This window comes from Leptosomus discolor, chromosome 13, assembly GCF_034619465.1.
Source record: "Leptosomus discolor isolate bLepDis1 chromosome 13, bLepDis1.hap2, whole genome shotgun sequence".
NCBI classification, from domain to species: Eukaryota; Metazoa; Chordata; class Aves; order Leptosomiformes; family Leptosomidae; genus Leptosomus; species Leptosomus discolor.
Genome location: NC_141403.1, coordinates 16,131,733 through 16,149,383, shown reverse-complemented (window position 1 = coordinate 16,149,383; position 17,651 = coordinate 16,131,733). Strand labels below are relative to the sequence as shown.

Below are 17,651 nucleotides of genomic sequence, written 5' to 3'. Positions count from 1 at the left end.
GGCTCGAGAGTTGCATGTGTAAGTTAGGACAAAGATCTTGTATTAATGGATTATTTTTTTTACTGCAGAATGTTGAAGATCATATTTTGTGGCAACATCTCAATATACAAAAAATTAAGATAAAGAAATAAAATTAATTCCTTCTCAATTATGTCATACATGACTTCTAGGATTAAAACAAAATAGCCTAGCATGTGACGTATGAGAATAAACAAGTATATAAGGTTTTTAAATCTCATTGTCAAAGTAAACTCAGTGTGCAAGTGAGACAATTATTAGGCTGTGTGTGGCTTGAAGGCCAGTTCAGAATGTACCAGAAAATCTTTATGAACTTGGGGAAATGATTCGTTTTTTCAGGAAATAAACACATGCATAAAGGTTTTAAAGGATTTGGAAACCTTTTTGTTTTCAAACAGAAGCAAAGAGCATTAAAAACTCTAGAATCTAAGGTGAGTTTGATGGAATATGTAACAGGGGACGTTAGACCTAGTCCATCAGCATTTAGCATATGATAAAATCATTGCCTTTTTCAAGACTACTGTCATAGTTTCTTGGGCAGCATGTAAATGTTGCTACTGGGTGTCTAAGGGATGAGGAAGAGTTCACATGCTTGATATCTGGATACTGCTATTGTCAGTAAGAGACAGTTAAGTGATTCAGCTTAAGATAAGAGGATTAGTGACATGTCTGCTATAGCTTTTAATTCTGGGGTATGTGTTATAATAACAAAGCTGAGTGATCCATAATGCCTAAGTGACCATGTCAATCAAGACAAAATTGTTGCATGTATATTTGCATTGTGTAATAACATGTGAACTAACCAGAATAACGTATTTAGATGATGCCAGGAAGTACTAGCTTGTTCTTGTTACTGCTGCTTGTCAGAAGTTCTGTCCACATATATTTTTGTAGCTCAATTATTCTTTACTTGAGAATACAGATAGATTTGAAGAGACCAAGAACATCTCTTCCATATCCTTGAACTTCAACAAGTTTTGATTTCATCACAGGATTGAAATAAGCTTGTATATTTTTACATATAAAGAATTAAATGTTTTTCTTCTGTTTTTTATTTGTTTTAATACAAAACCGGGTAGCTACAAGAAACACTGGAGAGATGCCTCTTCCACAAGAGGGAGATGGCTGTAGTAGTTAACAGAGAACAGAGATATAGGTAGCATAGGACAGCCAGCAAAGTATTTATTTGGTTGCTTTGTCACTGGTGGCTTATAGCATGGGCACTCTGTGGTTGTCCATCAGATCTGTGACTTTTATTTGCTTTTTTTTAAAAAAATAAATAATCTGTCCTGCCAGGAAATAATTTTTATAGTGAAAAGAAAGTATCAGGTGATACCAAAAATCAGCATTTATGGCTGTTTGTGAAATGTATTAAAAAGGCTCTGAAATCCCGTCACCATTTTTGCAACCCCTTCTCATGCTAGAAAGACTGTGTGATCAAAGGGAAAGAAGCATCTTCCTTCTCATTTGCCACAACTGCAGTAAGGAGTGGTAAAAACCTCACCCAGACCACGTGGTTGGTCCCATGACAGCAACAGGAATTCATGTTTTTCTACAGAGACATTCGGTGTAGGGGGCCCTTAGGCAGGCTTTTCCACTCTGGGGCAGTGCAACAATAATGGTATTTGCAGTATCCATGAGGAACCCAAATATTTTCTTAAAAGGACTGGAGCTGGACTGGGCATGAGGAAGCAAGGTGTGGTGCACATTATCCCCACACTTTTCTCCTACAAATTCCCAGATTGTGGAAAGGATCTACATGTGAAAGGACTTTTTATGTGGAAATTATAGGACTGTTGCTAACTGTAGTTACCACAAGCACTACAGCTGTAACTGTTAAATAATATTACTTAGTATTTTCTATTCAGTGCCTTTTCCTCACTTCTTTGCTCAGCACCAAAGTAATTACATTTGAGATCAAGAAATTACTTTTGTCTTCGAGCATTTGAGGAGATACGTAACGGGCAGTGGGGAGCTCAGGATTGGGGTTTTCTGTTTTTCAGGTGGGAAGTTGATGCTTCTTGCATAATGAAAATTTAAAGTCTTGGCTGCGTTCCTGAATATTGTTACCAATTTTGAAAGGTCTTCCTCTTAATAAAGATCATGATAATACAGTTCAGCTTTCAAGCTGAATCTGCTTGCACTCATTTCCTCTACCCTTGTCATCAACCCATCCTGGTGCAGTATATTAAAAATGCATTATTAGTTCCTGTTTGTCCTCCCTTTCTCCTTCCTTTCCATATAAAAATAAGGGGACTTCCATTTATAGGATTACTTGCTATTTGCCCTAAATATCTTGACAGTCACTCCTTGCTTCAGTACTCCTTCGCAGCCTGTAGTAAAGGGAACTTTTCCTTGCAGTTCCACTTAAATACCTACAATGTAGTTGTCTTTAAGTTATAGTATAATATAACATGCTGTAAAGGCAACTGTGTCATTTTGATTCTTACAAGCTGAAATAAGCTAATTAATGTTGTTAGTATTAGTGAATACATTTTTATCACTGATTCCACAACTTAGTAACTAAAGAATTCAAATTTGGGGAACAGTATTTAGCTTTCAGTGTTAACCTTACAAAAAGTAGCTAATTTGAAATCCACGGAATTGACCCTATCCTCCAACAGACAGGGAGAATATCTAACTATATAACATCTGTCAGCCAGGAGAAAAGACTGTGTCTACATGAAGCATAATAGCCCTCATGATATCATCCCCATGTTTTCATAAACAAATACAGCTTAACAGTACAGTTGAAATCATGTCGAAAGTTAAAAAACTTACTACATAGAAGTGGCTGTATGGTCTTGACTTTAAAGTTGAATAAGAAATCCATGCTTTTGAGAAAGCCTGAAAGCACTTGCAGTTTGCTTCACTATTTTGTAAGAGACGCCTCATGTAATGGGTTTAATTTGGCCATATTTGGTATTCACTTGGCCCTCATCTATTTTTCTCTGTCTGCATTCTGATAAAATAGCATGGTTGGAATTATGATTAGGGTGTTCATTCTTTCAGGCATTTTCTTAATTGTTGAAATATGTCTGAGCTACTTATATTTAAATTAAAATATTTTCTTTGTGATTTAGTGGAGCAGCCACTACTTTACTGGATATTATTAAGACTGATTTCCATAGAACACCCTTTTTACTACCCATTGTTAATTACACATGCAGCTGGAAGGGAGAGTTCTGTATTGTACATTCTTTATAGATGAAATTCTTGGTACAAATCAGATACAACAAGATATGTCAGAAGTTTTGTAGAATAACTGACACTTGAGAACTGGGAAGAATTTAAAAAAAAATATAGTGGCAATCTTAAATGATTTTTACCTTGCATACTTTAAGGTCTAGATGAGCAGCATATTTTATAACCAAGTTAAAAGCAGTCATAAAATAATCCCAAATGGTTTCTTCTCCCTTATGAAGTTAGCAGCATAATAAAATACACAGATTTCTTCAGATGTGTACTCAATATATAGCAAGATTTATTGATGTAGTCTGGGTCAGATTCTGTTCTCAGCCATTCCACTGTAAAAGTGAAAAAAGTCAACTGAAATCATGGATTGATTAAATCGCAACCTCATTGAAATTTTTTTATGTCAAGGGATTTACTCCAGATCTATACTGCATTACTGAAAACACAGTTTGTTCACTATCACAACAACCAACAGCAGGAATTTGAGGAGTGTTTTCCTATTTATCTAGCTTGTTGTCCTTTACAGTGCATTTGAGGTATAGCAACACGGGCCAGACAGACATTCGCATGTATTTATCTCCATCCTGAACCATGTAACGTTGATTTAGATGTATTCTGACACACTGAAACTTGAAGTGCTATTTTGGGTAATGGACAACCTGTGATTTCCTAGTTGAGACTGCAGTGCTGTGTGTAATAACAAAGCTATGTTCAGATGTGTCTGCCTGAGGTTGAATACACTGTTTTAGGAGCTTATTCTTCTCTTGATACCTCTGAACAGCATTTACATCAGTGGGAGTTCTGAATGGTTATCCAGGGGAGAGTGAGCACCTATGTGGTGTAAGTCAAAGCTGTAGTAGGATGTTGTTGCAAGGCCAAGTGATAAGGAAGGCAGAGTGAGAACGGAGCAGACTCTCAAAAAGTGAAATTCTAAGCCTGTTTTTCAGTGATGGCCCCAGCGATTGTTGTACCAATTGTTCAAGCATTCTGGTCCTCTTGCTCAGCTGGGCAGAATGCAAAGCAAGAGGAAATCTTCCTACTTTCTGCAGCACCAGCTGAATGCATTTCAATGGGCTAGAGTGTCACTTGTGATTTATTACCCATTTTTGTTCCTTTATGTGTTATATTTGTCATTTTTGCAGTGACAGTTTCATCTATAAAACAGTATAGTTACAAGAAAATGTTAAGAGGATACAGGAGTATCATGGGAGCTACTGTTTCCTTTTCTCCTTTTTTTTTTTTCCTAGCACACTACAGAGTCAAATGTCAGGTTTTCTGTTTTTAAGGCAGTGCAGCCAAAGCACCTAGGATTTTAAACATAAGTACATTTTCCACAGAGCACCTGAAGAAGAGCTGAAGTCAAACAATAAGACAAAGGTGACCTAAAAATAATGTTAATAGCAATTCACAAAACCATAAATACCAGCCCTTTCCAGCTGTAGACAGTAGACAACGTGAGCTGATTAGAAGTCACTTACCAATGTGATTCTATTAGCGATATTAGGTACTCCAGTTCATGTTTTACAATGATAACAATTCCTACAAGGTTTTTAAAATGGATTAGCAGCCTTAGTTTTGAATGTGTTTAAGTCATTAACAGAAAAGCCGGAGGCTCTGATCAGGAGTTCAGGACCTCCTCCCATTCACCTCCTCTTGCTCTGAACAGATTGTGTTGGGTACAGTGGGACTTTTGCAATTCTCCTGCGTAAATAGGAGAGTAGGGAGGATAAACTGCAGGGGGTCATACCAGCAGTTCTGCTCTGGCTATTGATGCTTATGGTTGGCCAAGCAGGTGTGGGTTCTTCAGCTACTCTGCACTGTATCCCCAGAGCCAGTGGTGTTACAGACCTGGGACAGGAATAGCTGGAGAAGATCCCATGATCTAGAAGAAAGTCTTGATCTTTCCCTCCCCTTAGGAAGGACAAGTGGTCTAATTAGGTATGTTTTCGACTGTAGAAACTTTTTGTCTTTTGTTCAGAGGGCTTTAAAAGTTGGTTGCCACAGAGTTAATAGTCAGTCGTTGCAAGACCTGTGTTACATCCCTCAAGTACATAACCGATTTGGAAATTTGAGTGTTCCAGCCCATAGCTGAGAGGAGAATATGATTCCAAGTGCCAGTGTCAAATGCCTCTTTCATGGAGAGAGTGAAACAAAATTTAACTTAAGCCAATAAAGAGGAGTCTGTTCAGTTCATCCTAGGTGAAAAATAATTTATTTGCTCAATAATGTGCAGTCTTAATATGAGGATCTCTGTGAGGGTGTTTGAGGTTGGATTGAGGGGGATGGCGCTTTTACTCATTACAGAGAATGGAAACATAATACCCAGTCATGAAAGTAACTGACCAGGATAAATTGTTAACAAACTGAAGGAATCTCTGCCATCTCTGTAGTACCAGTCAGTATCGCATCCAAAATATTTCAACACCAGCAATCTACAGAGAAGCAGAAAATATAAAACAAAGCAAAAATAGCAGTAGGTAATTTTTAGAGCATTGTTGAATGTCATATAGTGTGCTATTTCATTGCCATATTAAAAAAATACACCTCTGATTTTTACATTCAAAGCAGAACATGTTTTGCATGTTCCACAATGAAAAATTAAGGAGAGACAAGGGAAGAGCGAGAAACTCAGAGATATAATTAGTAACGAAAAAAACCTATGAATTTCAATGTTTCCCGTCTGTAGTTATTGACTGTATTCATAAAATGCTAAGCAATTAGAATTTTAATTTGAAAGAAAATGTGGGACTAGTTGTGGGTAAAACATCCTGTAGTTCTTAGGAACTGCAAATCTGCTGTTTGTATCACTGGAGAGTTTAACAAATGTGTAATGCACTATTACATGGATTACCTCTGTGTCAATGTATAGGTGATCATTAAAATGTGTTACAGTTAGAATAGTGCAGAGCACAGGAGAGTAATACTGTTGACTTTAATCAAATGACACAGAACATACCACCTTGGGCAAAATAACGTTTCAGCAATTCACTCAGTTTAGATTCCTTGAAATAACTGAAATCTTAAGCTGCATTTGTCTGCTTGGAGTAATAACACTATGCAAGCCATGACAGTAGTTATTGATGGGTTTTTAACACCTGCTTCTCCAGACATTGTATTGAAAATGTCCTTTTCTGCAGTAATGGGAGTTTGACTGCCAGAGACAATGATTTTAGAGCTCTGGGAAAGGCATCAATTATATGTGTACATTTTCAAGTCTTTGTTTTTTCAAAACTTTAAACTTCCATTTCCTTCCATTCATCTGATTTTCTATTGTCACTGACCACTAAGAAGTTTTTGTGTAAATAGAAAACTCCTGTGCAAATGAAAGTTGAGTCATAGTTTTGCCTAAAAGCAAGTGGAATTGCTGCCTCACATGGTTTCAAGACTACAAGAGGGGAAATACAGTAGTTTCAGGTTCTGTTTCATCTTTTGAGTTCACACGGGAAACACAAATGGAAACAGAGGAAAAATGGTAAATTGTCATTGGTCAGAAGCAAACAAAGTATTCATGAAACCTTTTTGCACTTTTCATAATGTTGTCCTTGATTTAGGCAGCTTCTGGTTGTGAGTAAATGTGTCGATAATTAAAAATTATATGAAAAGAACTTATGAGAAAAATGGCTATTTAAGGCATTCTTCATAAAATAGGACAGATGGAGATTTTTCTGTAACCCCTAAAACCTACAAGAAATACATTAAAAATGAAATGTAAATCAGTGATAACCATTCAGAGGAGGCCTAGTCTGCTCTTGTCCATGTACTAGAATCTTGGTTCATCTAACACTGCTTCAGTTTGGACGGGTTTTTTTACTGGCAATACTGTAAGCGCTTCTGAAATGTGAATGAAAGAGTTGCCACACTGTATGGGCACAAAGACAGATTTTGAATTCTGTGGTATTATTTTTCCTTTCTTGTGTTAATTCTCCTTTCCAGTTCCTCTAGCCAACCTTTCTGCCACAAAACAATGTTGACTCTGTAAAGGCTTTAAAAAACAAATTTTATGTCTTTTTTCCTGCTTTTTATAAATTTCTCACAAATATATTTTAATGTTTCTGTGTGCATCATTGCATGAGTAATTCCATTTATCTTTGAGTAGAATGAGCTATGTTATGCTTTCCTCCAAGAAAGTAGGTAGGAAGTGAGTAATGATAAGAAAATTCTGAGAGTGTGATTGGTTTTGAGGGATTTCTGAAGAACCTTTCATAGGAGATACAATGTGGAGGGAGGCTGGTAGTGGAAATCACCAGGAATGCCAGCCTCATCTATGAGCCGGTGGCATCACAAGCCAAAAAATGCATGGATGTGCAGGCCACCCACTGGGATTCCTATACTACATTGTCCTTCTGCCCCCTCTCTCCCCATTCCTCCTAATGGCAAAGTAACCAGGTCTTCACTGACTTTCCATTTGGAACTGTTCATTAGTGTTCCTCTAGTTATGTCCTCAGTGGCAGCAAGACAAGAAGATGGTACCTCACTCGAGTTCTTCCTGCCCATAACTTCTGAGGTTCCCATGCTGGATGTGATCCCTTGCATTCATGTGTGGAAAATAAAACAGTTGCGTTTGTCCGTGCCAAGAACATCTAGTTCTGTAGCTGAGTTTCACCCTGAGTAGGTCAGCTCCAGAAACATTACTTCGATCTGACTTCCCATCTTCCCTGCCTGGTGTAGGCCAACTGAGTACTAGCAAAACTACATTGTACCTCCCCTAAAGAGGGCAGAGTCGTCTTCAGGCTTCAAAGCCACACCTTTCCTGTTTGTAGAAGATAGTTGAAATAAACTTGCAGAGACGTCTGATATTTCTTGACACTTTTCAGTATAGTTTCAGGAGTAGATCTGGTGTTGAGATAAGAGTTAACCAGAGGTCGTCTTCGGTGATAGGTGAAATTCAAATGTCCTTGGTGAGGGTGATGATAAATTACCTGCTACTTGCATAGGATAGGCTAGAAAGTGGTGCTGACTTGCTTAGAAAAAGCATTATGTATGGACAGGATCAGTCTGGACTGACTGGTTTAATTTCCTTAGAGCTAATTTGAGAGAGTCACCCTTCTACCCTGAATACTGTTAACTTGAGGTTATGTAGAGAACCATAAAATCAGATAGTACTGAGACACACATGCAGTTCCAGCAGTTGGTGTCTCTTTCTCAGACCTCCTTATTCAGTATGAGAACTACCTGTATACAGCTAATTTGATGCAAGTATGTTCTCATTAAACTTCAGTCAAACTTCTTGATCGGAAATTTGCATCTCATGAAGTCATACTGAGCTTGGTTCTGTTTGGGTAGTTGGAGAGTAGTTTGGTAAAGAAGCCCAGTTTCTTCTTTCCGTAGCAGTCAGGAGAATTTTATCTTTTATTTCAGTGGCAGGGTCTGTCTTTCAAATAGGCTGCCATGACCTTTCCCTGTGTTGACATAGAGGTCTGTGATGTGCACCATTGTGGCTGCTTCTTTGGCCACACAGAGTGAGTACTGACAAATATGTAACCAGACGTTTTTCTTCATAAAATAGACTAAAGTGTGGGGGGGTACCCTTTAGGGCCATTTGAAATCTTAAGGTTCCAAAGACTTTATATTTTTTTCCTGAGGAAATTACTTATTTCCAAGAAGGAGATACACCATGTCTGTATATCCTAGACTTGTTATTAATTTCTGTTTATGGTGTAGTTGTTGAGTATGCTTTAAACATTCTTTAATGATCTCAGTGCTACTGAAGTGTGAGGACTTACACTTTCTTTCTTCCAGTATGAGTGAGGGCTTCGAACTGCTTGGGTGCCCACTGGAGAGGAAAATTTTTATGAATTTCAAATATTTAAATTTACTTGACTAAGAGAAAAGGGGAAAAAAGAGCTAGCAGAAAGGTTGTTGGTTTTGTTGGAAAGGAGCAAACAAGCTGTTTATCAAGGCTTGCTTTCTTGTTTTCTTCTAAGTCTTTTTTTTTTTTTAAACAAGGAAAATCCAGTCTAAGGAGCCTGGATTAAAATCCTGTTAAAAAATACATTGTGATGAAACCAAAAGATACATGTCAAACTGGGAACTTTATTTGGTTTAGGCATGTTTTGTAAAGAACGTTATTATTCCTGACAACCAGAAACACAGATGTTTAACAAAAAAAGTCTTTTTGCTCACATGCACCAACATGAATCATCCACCAGTGAGAGATACAGTTCATCTGATAGTCAGTTAAATGAGTCATATTCATCAGTGAAGTAGTTTTTTGCATTTCTTTTCATGCAGTTGTTTGTCACTTATATTTACATTTTCATAAAGAATATCACAAACAAAATTAATAATTCATACTTATTGTTACACAGTGGAGCCTTATTTTGATAGTCCCTTCTTAGCATAGATCTCTTAGCAAGGCTGTTTCTTCCTGCATTTAAAAAACACCAAATAAACAATGTACCAAAATCAGCATGGTTGTCTTATGGAAGTACAGAAATCTCTTTTAGGAAAGGAAGATACATACACAGCAATATGTATCGATGATCATAAATTACAGAGAAGATACTGTCCTGCTAAAATATAAGTGCTGTTTGCCCTCTTTCCTAGACGTTCGAAAAAGAGATTTAGTTTTTTGTGTGCTAACACATTGTAGGAGGGAAAATCAGGATACCTCAGTTTCAACACTTAAGTTGCTCCAGTGCTCAGCAAAACAGAAAGAAAACATAATCTTTGCCCCATGGAAAAAACATTTATACCTGAGCATTTCCAAAAGAAGCGAGGGACAGAAAGGGAAAAATACGGTAGAAAGAGAAGTAAAGCAGACCTTACTCTGAGGCATGTACAAAACTAATATATTCAAGACATGGAGGAGAGAGACCAAGCTGAAAAAAATACTGATCAAAACCCCTTTCTGTCACAAATTATACCCTGCCCAACAACACCTCGTAACTTCTGCCATATGGACAAAAAAGCAGTGCTGTTTTGAAGGAGAAATAGGAACACTGATTTGAAAGCTAACAATGAGGAAGGGGAGGGAGAACTTTCTCCCTTAGCTGGAGTTCTACCAGGAGTAATAAAACAAAGACTTTGTTAGCAGAATACATGCCGGCTAGCAGATGAGGACTGAATGCCAGTCACTTACAGTATAAACAGACTAGCCAGGGTGGTAATTCATTTCATCTAGAAATCTGTATGTGTTTTGGGTCTTCTCCAAGACAGTCACAAATCCTGGCAGCTGGAATGAACTTGAAATAACTCAAGTGAAAATCATGTTGGACTGTCTTGTCTTTTCATAACACCAGTAATGCCGCTACAGACTTAAAAATGAGGGTACAGTTTTCTGCAGTCGTGGGGGAGATGAGGGTAGAAATGCCGAGGATACTTCTGGAGGAAACTGGACATTTTGCACTGTTACCCCATTTGGGTGTATTTTGCAGTCTGTGAAAAAGGATTTAAATTCCTGTGGATCATTTGATATTTATAAGAAGGACTTACTTCTGTAGAGCACATCTTCTCATACCAGTAGCACAGACATAGTTGCGTACTTTCTTATTTGTCATGCTGCGTTTTATCCTAGCCCTTTAATTTTGGCATCTCTCTTTTTCCTACCTTTATGTTTATGAACCTTTATGTTACTTCCTTCCTTGGAACACCCTAAACAACATCATCCATAAAAACATTATTCCATCCCTCAAATCACTCTTGAAGATCTGTTTCTACTGTGTTTCTAACTGGAAATGCTGGGTGATACCAGCTAGCTAAAAGAGCAGGAAGGATAGAACTATTCATTTTTGGGGGTATTGTAAATGCATTTTCTAGGGGGTATTTGCCTCGCCCACCCACCTGCAATTGCCACACCTGCCTGTTACAGCCTAGCTCAGCTAGACAGTATGCTTTCAGTGGCAAAGGTTGCTTAGCTGTGTGCTTGCACTGTGGGGCTCCCAACCTGATTTAGAGCTTCTAGATCCTACTAACATACAAATAATAAAGAGTAATAATGATAGTAGCCTTTGTAATTTGTGTTGTCCTTGGAGAGCATGGGCAGAGTCTTTAAAGCCAAGTTCTCTGATCTTTTCAGTCTTCCTACTTTGTGGCAGGATCAATAGGGTCCTGGTGATGGGTGTCCCTAGAAGGCATCACATCTCGCTGCCTGCTTTCTGCCTTGTACCATTTTGCATGATTTCTGCCACCTAATCCAGTGCAACTGTCACACAGCGGTGTAATGTTTCATTTTCCTGACTCACTCTGTGAAATAAATAAGAGGTAGGTGCTGTGATGGCTGAATCGCACTGCCTGCATAAAAAAAAAATTACGGACTCGTTATTAACTCAAATTAGTCTCAAGTTTGACTGGAAACTAGGATGATCTGGACTAACCATCCCAGGAAGGGATGGATTGTTGACTCAAGTAGATGAAATGTCTGGGATTTTTAGAGATCACTTTAGACAAAACAGCCCATAGCCAGTTTTTAGTACTGACAGCTTTAATCTTACTCCTTTCTTTGAAAATATAACTAGCAGCTCCTAAACTATTGAGCCAGGGTTATTTTATTGGTCATTCTTTTCTATGCAATGGTTAGTCATTTCCAACTACAATTTTGTGGAAGGGACTAAGAAACATTGACAGGCAAGTCCAAGTTTTGTTCATTTACAAAGACAGAAGAAGAGAAAGTTTTTGTTCTGTTTGGTAGAGGTCCATTTCTTCTACTGAAGAACATTTTCATTGGTTTTAAAAAACAAGACGAGACTTGCATGTAAGTTAAAAGAATGATACTTTGCTTGGCTAGTTCATTAAGCAAATATTCTTAGCTTCCATTTTCTTGAGTAACAGTTTGGCACAAACTTTTCTCTCCATAAACTACCTACATGAGGTTATTGATTATGAAGTTTTGGGGTTGATCTATAACACGGCAATTGTGCCTTCTGAGTGAGAAGGGAGAGGGAAATTTTCTACTCAAGGAAGTGGTAGAACCGTTTTCCAAAAAGCACAAATTATTCCGACAGTCCTAATACCAGACCTGTATATCTCTCATGAGAACTAGAAAATCTTCAAAGGGAGAGGAATTTTTTTACCCAGTCTTCTAACCCGTGATACAGAAGCAGAAATTTCACTGCATGAAGTAATTTAAGAATCCGCAGTATACAGACACTAAATGCTAGCAACTAGCATATAGTCTAGTTCTCAGTCTGAAGAGGAGGTAAGATGCCAAGAAGTGGCTGAGTAATCACTAAACTTCAGAAAAGGAGATTCCCATATTAAGAAAAATTAATGGAATAGGTCTGTGAGTCAAAAGTAAGTGAAATAAAATCTTTAGGTGTTTCATGGGTACTACCTAAAAATATTATCACTGGGTCTTGCAAAGTATGGAACAAAATGAGACCCATGAGGGAAAGTCATAAATCAGGCCAGCTGAATGCCATTTTTTCTAAGTGAAGAGAAAAAAGATATTTCAGATTTTAAATGCTGCTTCAGGGAAAGCCACAAAGAATGGTCGATAACTAAGTAAAAGGGAAATTGAAATCATTGAGATTAATTAGAAAAGTAAATAACTAAGGGTATGGAACCAAACAATGTTACTGTCTTCCACTTTATTCAGTGCAGGAAGCCTATGGAAATACTTTGCAGGGTTTTGTGGCACTTTGGGGTTTATCTGTAGGTGTATCTCTGTTTTTCACTTCTGAAAGGAAGCACTCTAGTTTGTTCTCTTCAAGTAAGGACTTCCCAAAGTTAGCACCTTAATCCTTTTTAAACTGGCAGGAAATGTTTCCTTGTCCTTTCATTTTCTAAGCAGCTCCCTTGAGCTGTCCCCCACTCACTGCTCTTTACTGACCTATTGCCTTTGTAGAGGTGGACCGCAGTTTATGTGTCAGTTTGGCCTTAATTATTCTAACTCAACCACTCCAGACAGTCTCAGTAAGAAAACAGAAGTTAGGTTATTGTGCAAGGTTTAAAGTCAGGCTTCTGTGTGCAAGGGGAGAACCAAAAGCTTAAAAGTAAAACAAACAAACAAAAAACACCACCCAAATAAGTCATTAGGTCCAGTGTTGTGAGGAAAATGTAGTGGGCTTAGCTCAACTGTTGGGGAAAATATGCAGTCTGTCATTAAAAACAGATACTGTATTGGAGGTAGAGAACTCCACTAGTCCTGTAGCTATATATTTTTAAAGGCTCTAGGGTGATCAAGGAAATTAAAAATTACTACATCAAACTGGTTGAAACAACAGTAATAAATAGAATAAAACACCAGGCCTATAATATCATGGTGCAATAATACATAGTTAACACTGTTTCTGTAAAGAAAGATTACATTTCACTCAACTTTTTTAGTATGTGTCAGTACAGCAGAGTAAAAGAGAAACCACGGCATAATTTTTTTAGACTTGCAGTAGTAATTTTCCAAGTCTCTCTTGAAAACACCCAAACAAAACTAAAAGCACAAATTGACATTGCAGTTTATCAAGTGGCAAAATGAATTTCAGAACTACTGCCCCTAGCTGCTTCGATCCCCTTACACACAGCTCACCTTTCTCTCCATGATGCCCTGTGTGGCTATAGGTTAAAAGTCAGTTAAGAAGTAATTACAAGGTGAGAGACAAATATTACTCTGGATCAAAATCTACCTATCAGACAGAAGCCAGAGAGAAGTAAACTGCCAGCTTTTATCGTAGCTAATGCGCTTAAGAGTTTAATATTACATGCTGCACAGTAATGCCTATTAAATACATGGAAGAGTCAGCGCTGAGGCAGCAGCTCTTGAGTATGATGCTAGGTGATGTGGGTTAGCAGAATTCACACAGAACTGTGAAGAATTTCAGCAGGACAAAAGCAAAGTGAGTAAAGAGGTAGTACTAACTCAAATTTCAGCCTTGATAAACACTATGTAGTGTTCAGCAGAGGTAAATTTGAATTACTTTTAACTCGTAAAGGGTTCAAAATTCAGCGCTGCACTGGCGAAAGGGATGCGGGTTTCAGTGTAAACAGTGCACCAGTGACCTGTTTAGTGTCCATCTGATGTCAAAATAAAACCAAACAGAATGCTAAGGGAAATAAAGAATGGGGTAGAACACAACAGTTTTTTTTAAATCTGTTGTAGAAAAACTGAGGTATGTTAAAGGAATAAACACTGTTAAATATAATTGAGCTAGTAGATCCAAAATTTCTAATACTGAACGATTCAAGGGGTGCTCAAGACAGGTGAAAGGTAGCAAATTTGGTTCATTTACCCGGTGGAACCCACTGACACCAAGAAAGGAGGAATGTTCTGTCAGGGAATGAATGAGATGCTGAATGGAATTAAAGGAGAATTGAGATAAAGCCAGTATTTTTTTTTTAAATATAATTAACCATAGGCGTTTTTAAAAGGCATGTCAATCATCATGTTCTCAGTTTAAGACAATCTCTCTTATGAGTCAGGCTGAGTCCATCATGGTGGGAAGCTTTATTCTATTTTTAACTTGTGGTGACATTACATGCACTTTTCTTAGATAATTTGAGGTGATCCCTCACTTGGATAATCGATCAATCATGCAATATGGGAGTTTCAGTGTCCTGATGTTAGGCCCTGTATCTCTTCTCATGTGGGTTTTCTTTGGAGAATTTGCAATAGTGGTGGATTCCCCAGCTTGTCCATGACTCCTAAGAGGGTAATGCTTTGTGTCATTGAAGGCATTCATGAAAGTTGCACTCCATGATATGCACAAAATGTGTGTGCTCTAAATACCATTTTGATATTATCTCCTCTGCATAGTGTAAGTCTAGCCTACTGAAGTGAGGACCCTGCGCTGTCAAAGAGGGACGTAACGCTGAGATAAAACACAATGGATAGTTGAGAGTTCTCTGTGAAAATGTAGCAAGGCTACCTTCACTTACTTTTAATGTTTAGCGCTTATGATCCCAAAAATAGCACTGGAAGCCTTAACGAAAGGAATGCAATCATAAAGCAGAAGTTGATTTTAAGAAGGTGTTACCGATGAGTATTCCAGTAGGGTGAGGCAGCCTGAAGGAGGTAATGAAGAATAGACTTTAGAAGGAACCAGTCTTAGAAATTACATCTAAAAGGATACTCCTTGTTGTTGACTGTGCATTCTTCCTTGCTTGGGTTTTAGATTTAAAAGAGGACTGTGAAGTCTCTGTTCTACCATTTGCATCATACTTGATTCACTGCTTCCTGTTTGCCAGGTTCAACAGCTGCCTTTTGCATGAAGATACTCTAGAAGTCTGGGGAATATCTACTATGCTTTTGAGTGCTGTGCAAATTACAGCAATATAGAGTTTAACAAAATTATTTATTTTGTTAATAATGGAAATATTTGTTAATAAACAAGGAAAATAAATTTGTTAATAAACAGGAAAATAAAAATAGAACTGTTTAGAACAGAATTCTGTGCATCTGCATTGAAGAAAATACAGAGCCAGATTCTGTTACCTTTACTAATGTGAAGTAAGAATTTCACTAATTCAGAGTTGTGTTGTGTATTAGCAATACAGGGTATTGCTATCAAACTAATATTCTGGTGGGACTGGGCACAAAGACAGGCAGCAGATAGTCTTCCCATGAAGTACCATGGCCAGAATTTTCCAGAGAGCCTGGTTCCTGCAGTTAGCTCTAGATACATTTTGATTAAAGGTTTATCACATTTTCTGGCAATACAAATTGCCAGGTTTTCCTGGCATTCCTTCTGGTAAGGCATTTTGAAGATGTAGACCAAAAGTGTAATGTGGGCACTCAGAAGTACTCACCATCTTAGAATATCCTGGTTACGACTGGGAAGAAACATTGGAAATGTTTTCATTGTACTTCTCAGAAAATACCTCTGCATGTAAATGGATCACTGATTTGCTTTCTTTCTAAAAAAAGGGAAGTGAAGAAACAAGTAAAATATAGTTGTTGCTTTCAAAATCCTCTGTGAAACCCAAACAGTGAGATAAGAACATGGTCTTAAAATACTACGTTTCGCTTAGGCTTTACACTTCCTTCTCCCTTCCCAAAAAAAGCTGTAGCAGGAAAGCGATCCATAAATCCCTGTGTCCACTTTATGGCATGGTGCCTCAAATGATAAATGCTGTCACGTTTTGATTTAAAAAAAATGGAAGTCCATAAAAAAAATAAAATCAGTTTAGTGAATTGAATGTCCCTTCTTAACATTTTTCATCCTGAACTCATTTAGTAGAGGAAATGGATATTTCATCAGACATGGATTTGACGTTCCATCACATTATACAGTAAACAGTACAAACAATGTTATTTTTTTTAAATGGAGAAGCTGGAAGAGCTAAGACAGTAGCTGCTGTAAGGCACTGGTTATCTCATTTAAACAGATATTAAATGTGGGTGCCAGTGGTGTGATCATCAGCTGCTTCCCACTTTGTGAATAAATTGCTTAGAAGGAGTCTTTTTGCCTACCAGATGTGACCTAGATTTAGATTTCCAAAGGCAAAAAAAAAGTCTATTGTGTAAAAAACAATTGCGGGTAAAATGCATGGTAAATGAGCTTATCTCACTTTTCCAGGTGTTTAAGCAAATATGTTATGGAATTACAGCTTCATTTATGAAAAATAATTGAGGAAAATGTTCCAGCAAATCAAATTTGGATAAAGGCTTAGGATAGTTATTGTGTTGTTAGCAAGTTTCTAAATGGCAGAAAGAAAAGGCAGCCAGCACAGATAACAAAAATATAGACATTTGTGAATCTGTGAAGAGGCTCTATTAAAAGGGTCAGAGCTGGCAGTGGTATCCCACCTGTGTTGTGGTCTTGCAAAATGTCATGGAACAACATGAAGAATTATATTCCTGTCAATACATATGAAAACAGGTTTTTTTTCTTAAAGATCAAGCATTGAGATCTGTTGGCCCTGGGTAAGACTAATGACATTGGTAGGTTTAATATATAAATATCAAAAGAATAACATTATTCTTTTTCTCTCTTCCCTTTTCCTTTTACTGTTTCCATAGGGGCTGCCACTCGAAAACCGGACCCGGAGCCTGAGAAGCAGACCGACCATACTGTTAAAATTGCTGGAGTCATTGCAGGCATCTTGCTGTTCGTCATTATATTTCTCGGGGTCGTGCTGGTAATGAAGAAAAGGTGAGCAATTAGTAGATGTTTTCTATGTACATATTCACATCACAGCATGTCCTACAGCAGTTCTCAGTTTGATATTGGCAAAAGTATCCAGCCACCTTCATACCCTTTGCCACAGAGTTTAGGAAGTATTGCTCCCTCCCACCCCCAAAGCTTTGTTGGGTTTTTATAAAACCACAGTATCTGTTTCATCCCACATCATTTTCTATGAATTAATGTTTGTGGCTTTGTTACAGAAGAAAAACAACTCGAGGTTAATGGTTCTAGCACTTTATGCATTAGTACTGCATGATGGCCTCTAATAATAGAACAGTATTTCTATCGTGAAAGTGTGAGTCTCCACTCTGTTGAACAGATCAGCTGAAAGTTAGATGTAGTTTCATTCTTGAATGTGAAAGAAGTCCTCAGTGAAACAGG

At 37.7% G+C, this 17,651-nt stretch overlaps 1 protein-coding gene across 1 annotated transcript in view; it reads left to right on the top strand.

Annotated features, from left to right (window-relative positions):
* PTPRM (protein tyrosine phosphatase receptor type M) overlaps positions 1–17,651 on the top strand; it is a 475,520-nt gene that overhangs the window by 300,925 nt on the left and 156,944 nt on the right. Inside the window, exon 15 of the mRNA XM_086472548.1 lies at positions 17,105–17,237. Coding sequence (XP_086328674.1) covers positions 17,105–17,237 — 133 coding nt within the window. The remainder of the gene's footprint in view (positions 1–17,104; positions 17,238–17,651) is intronic.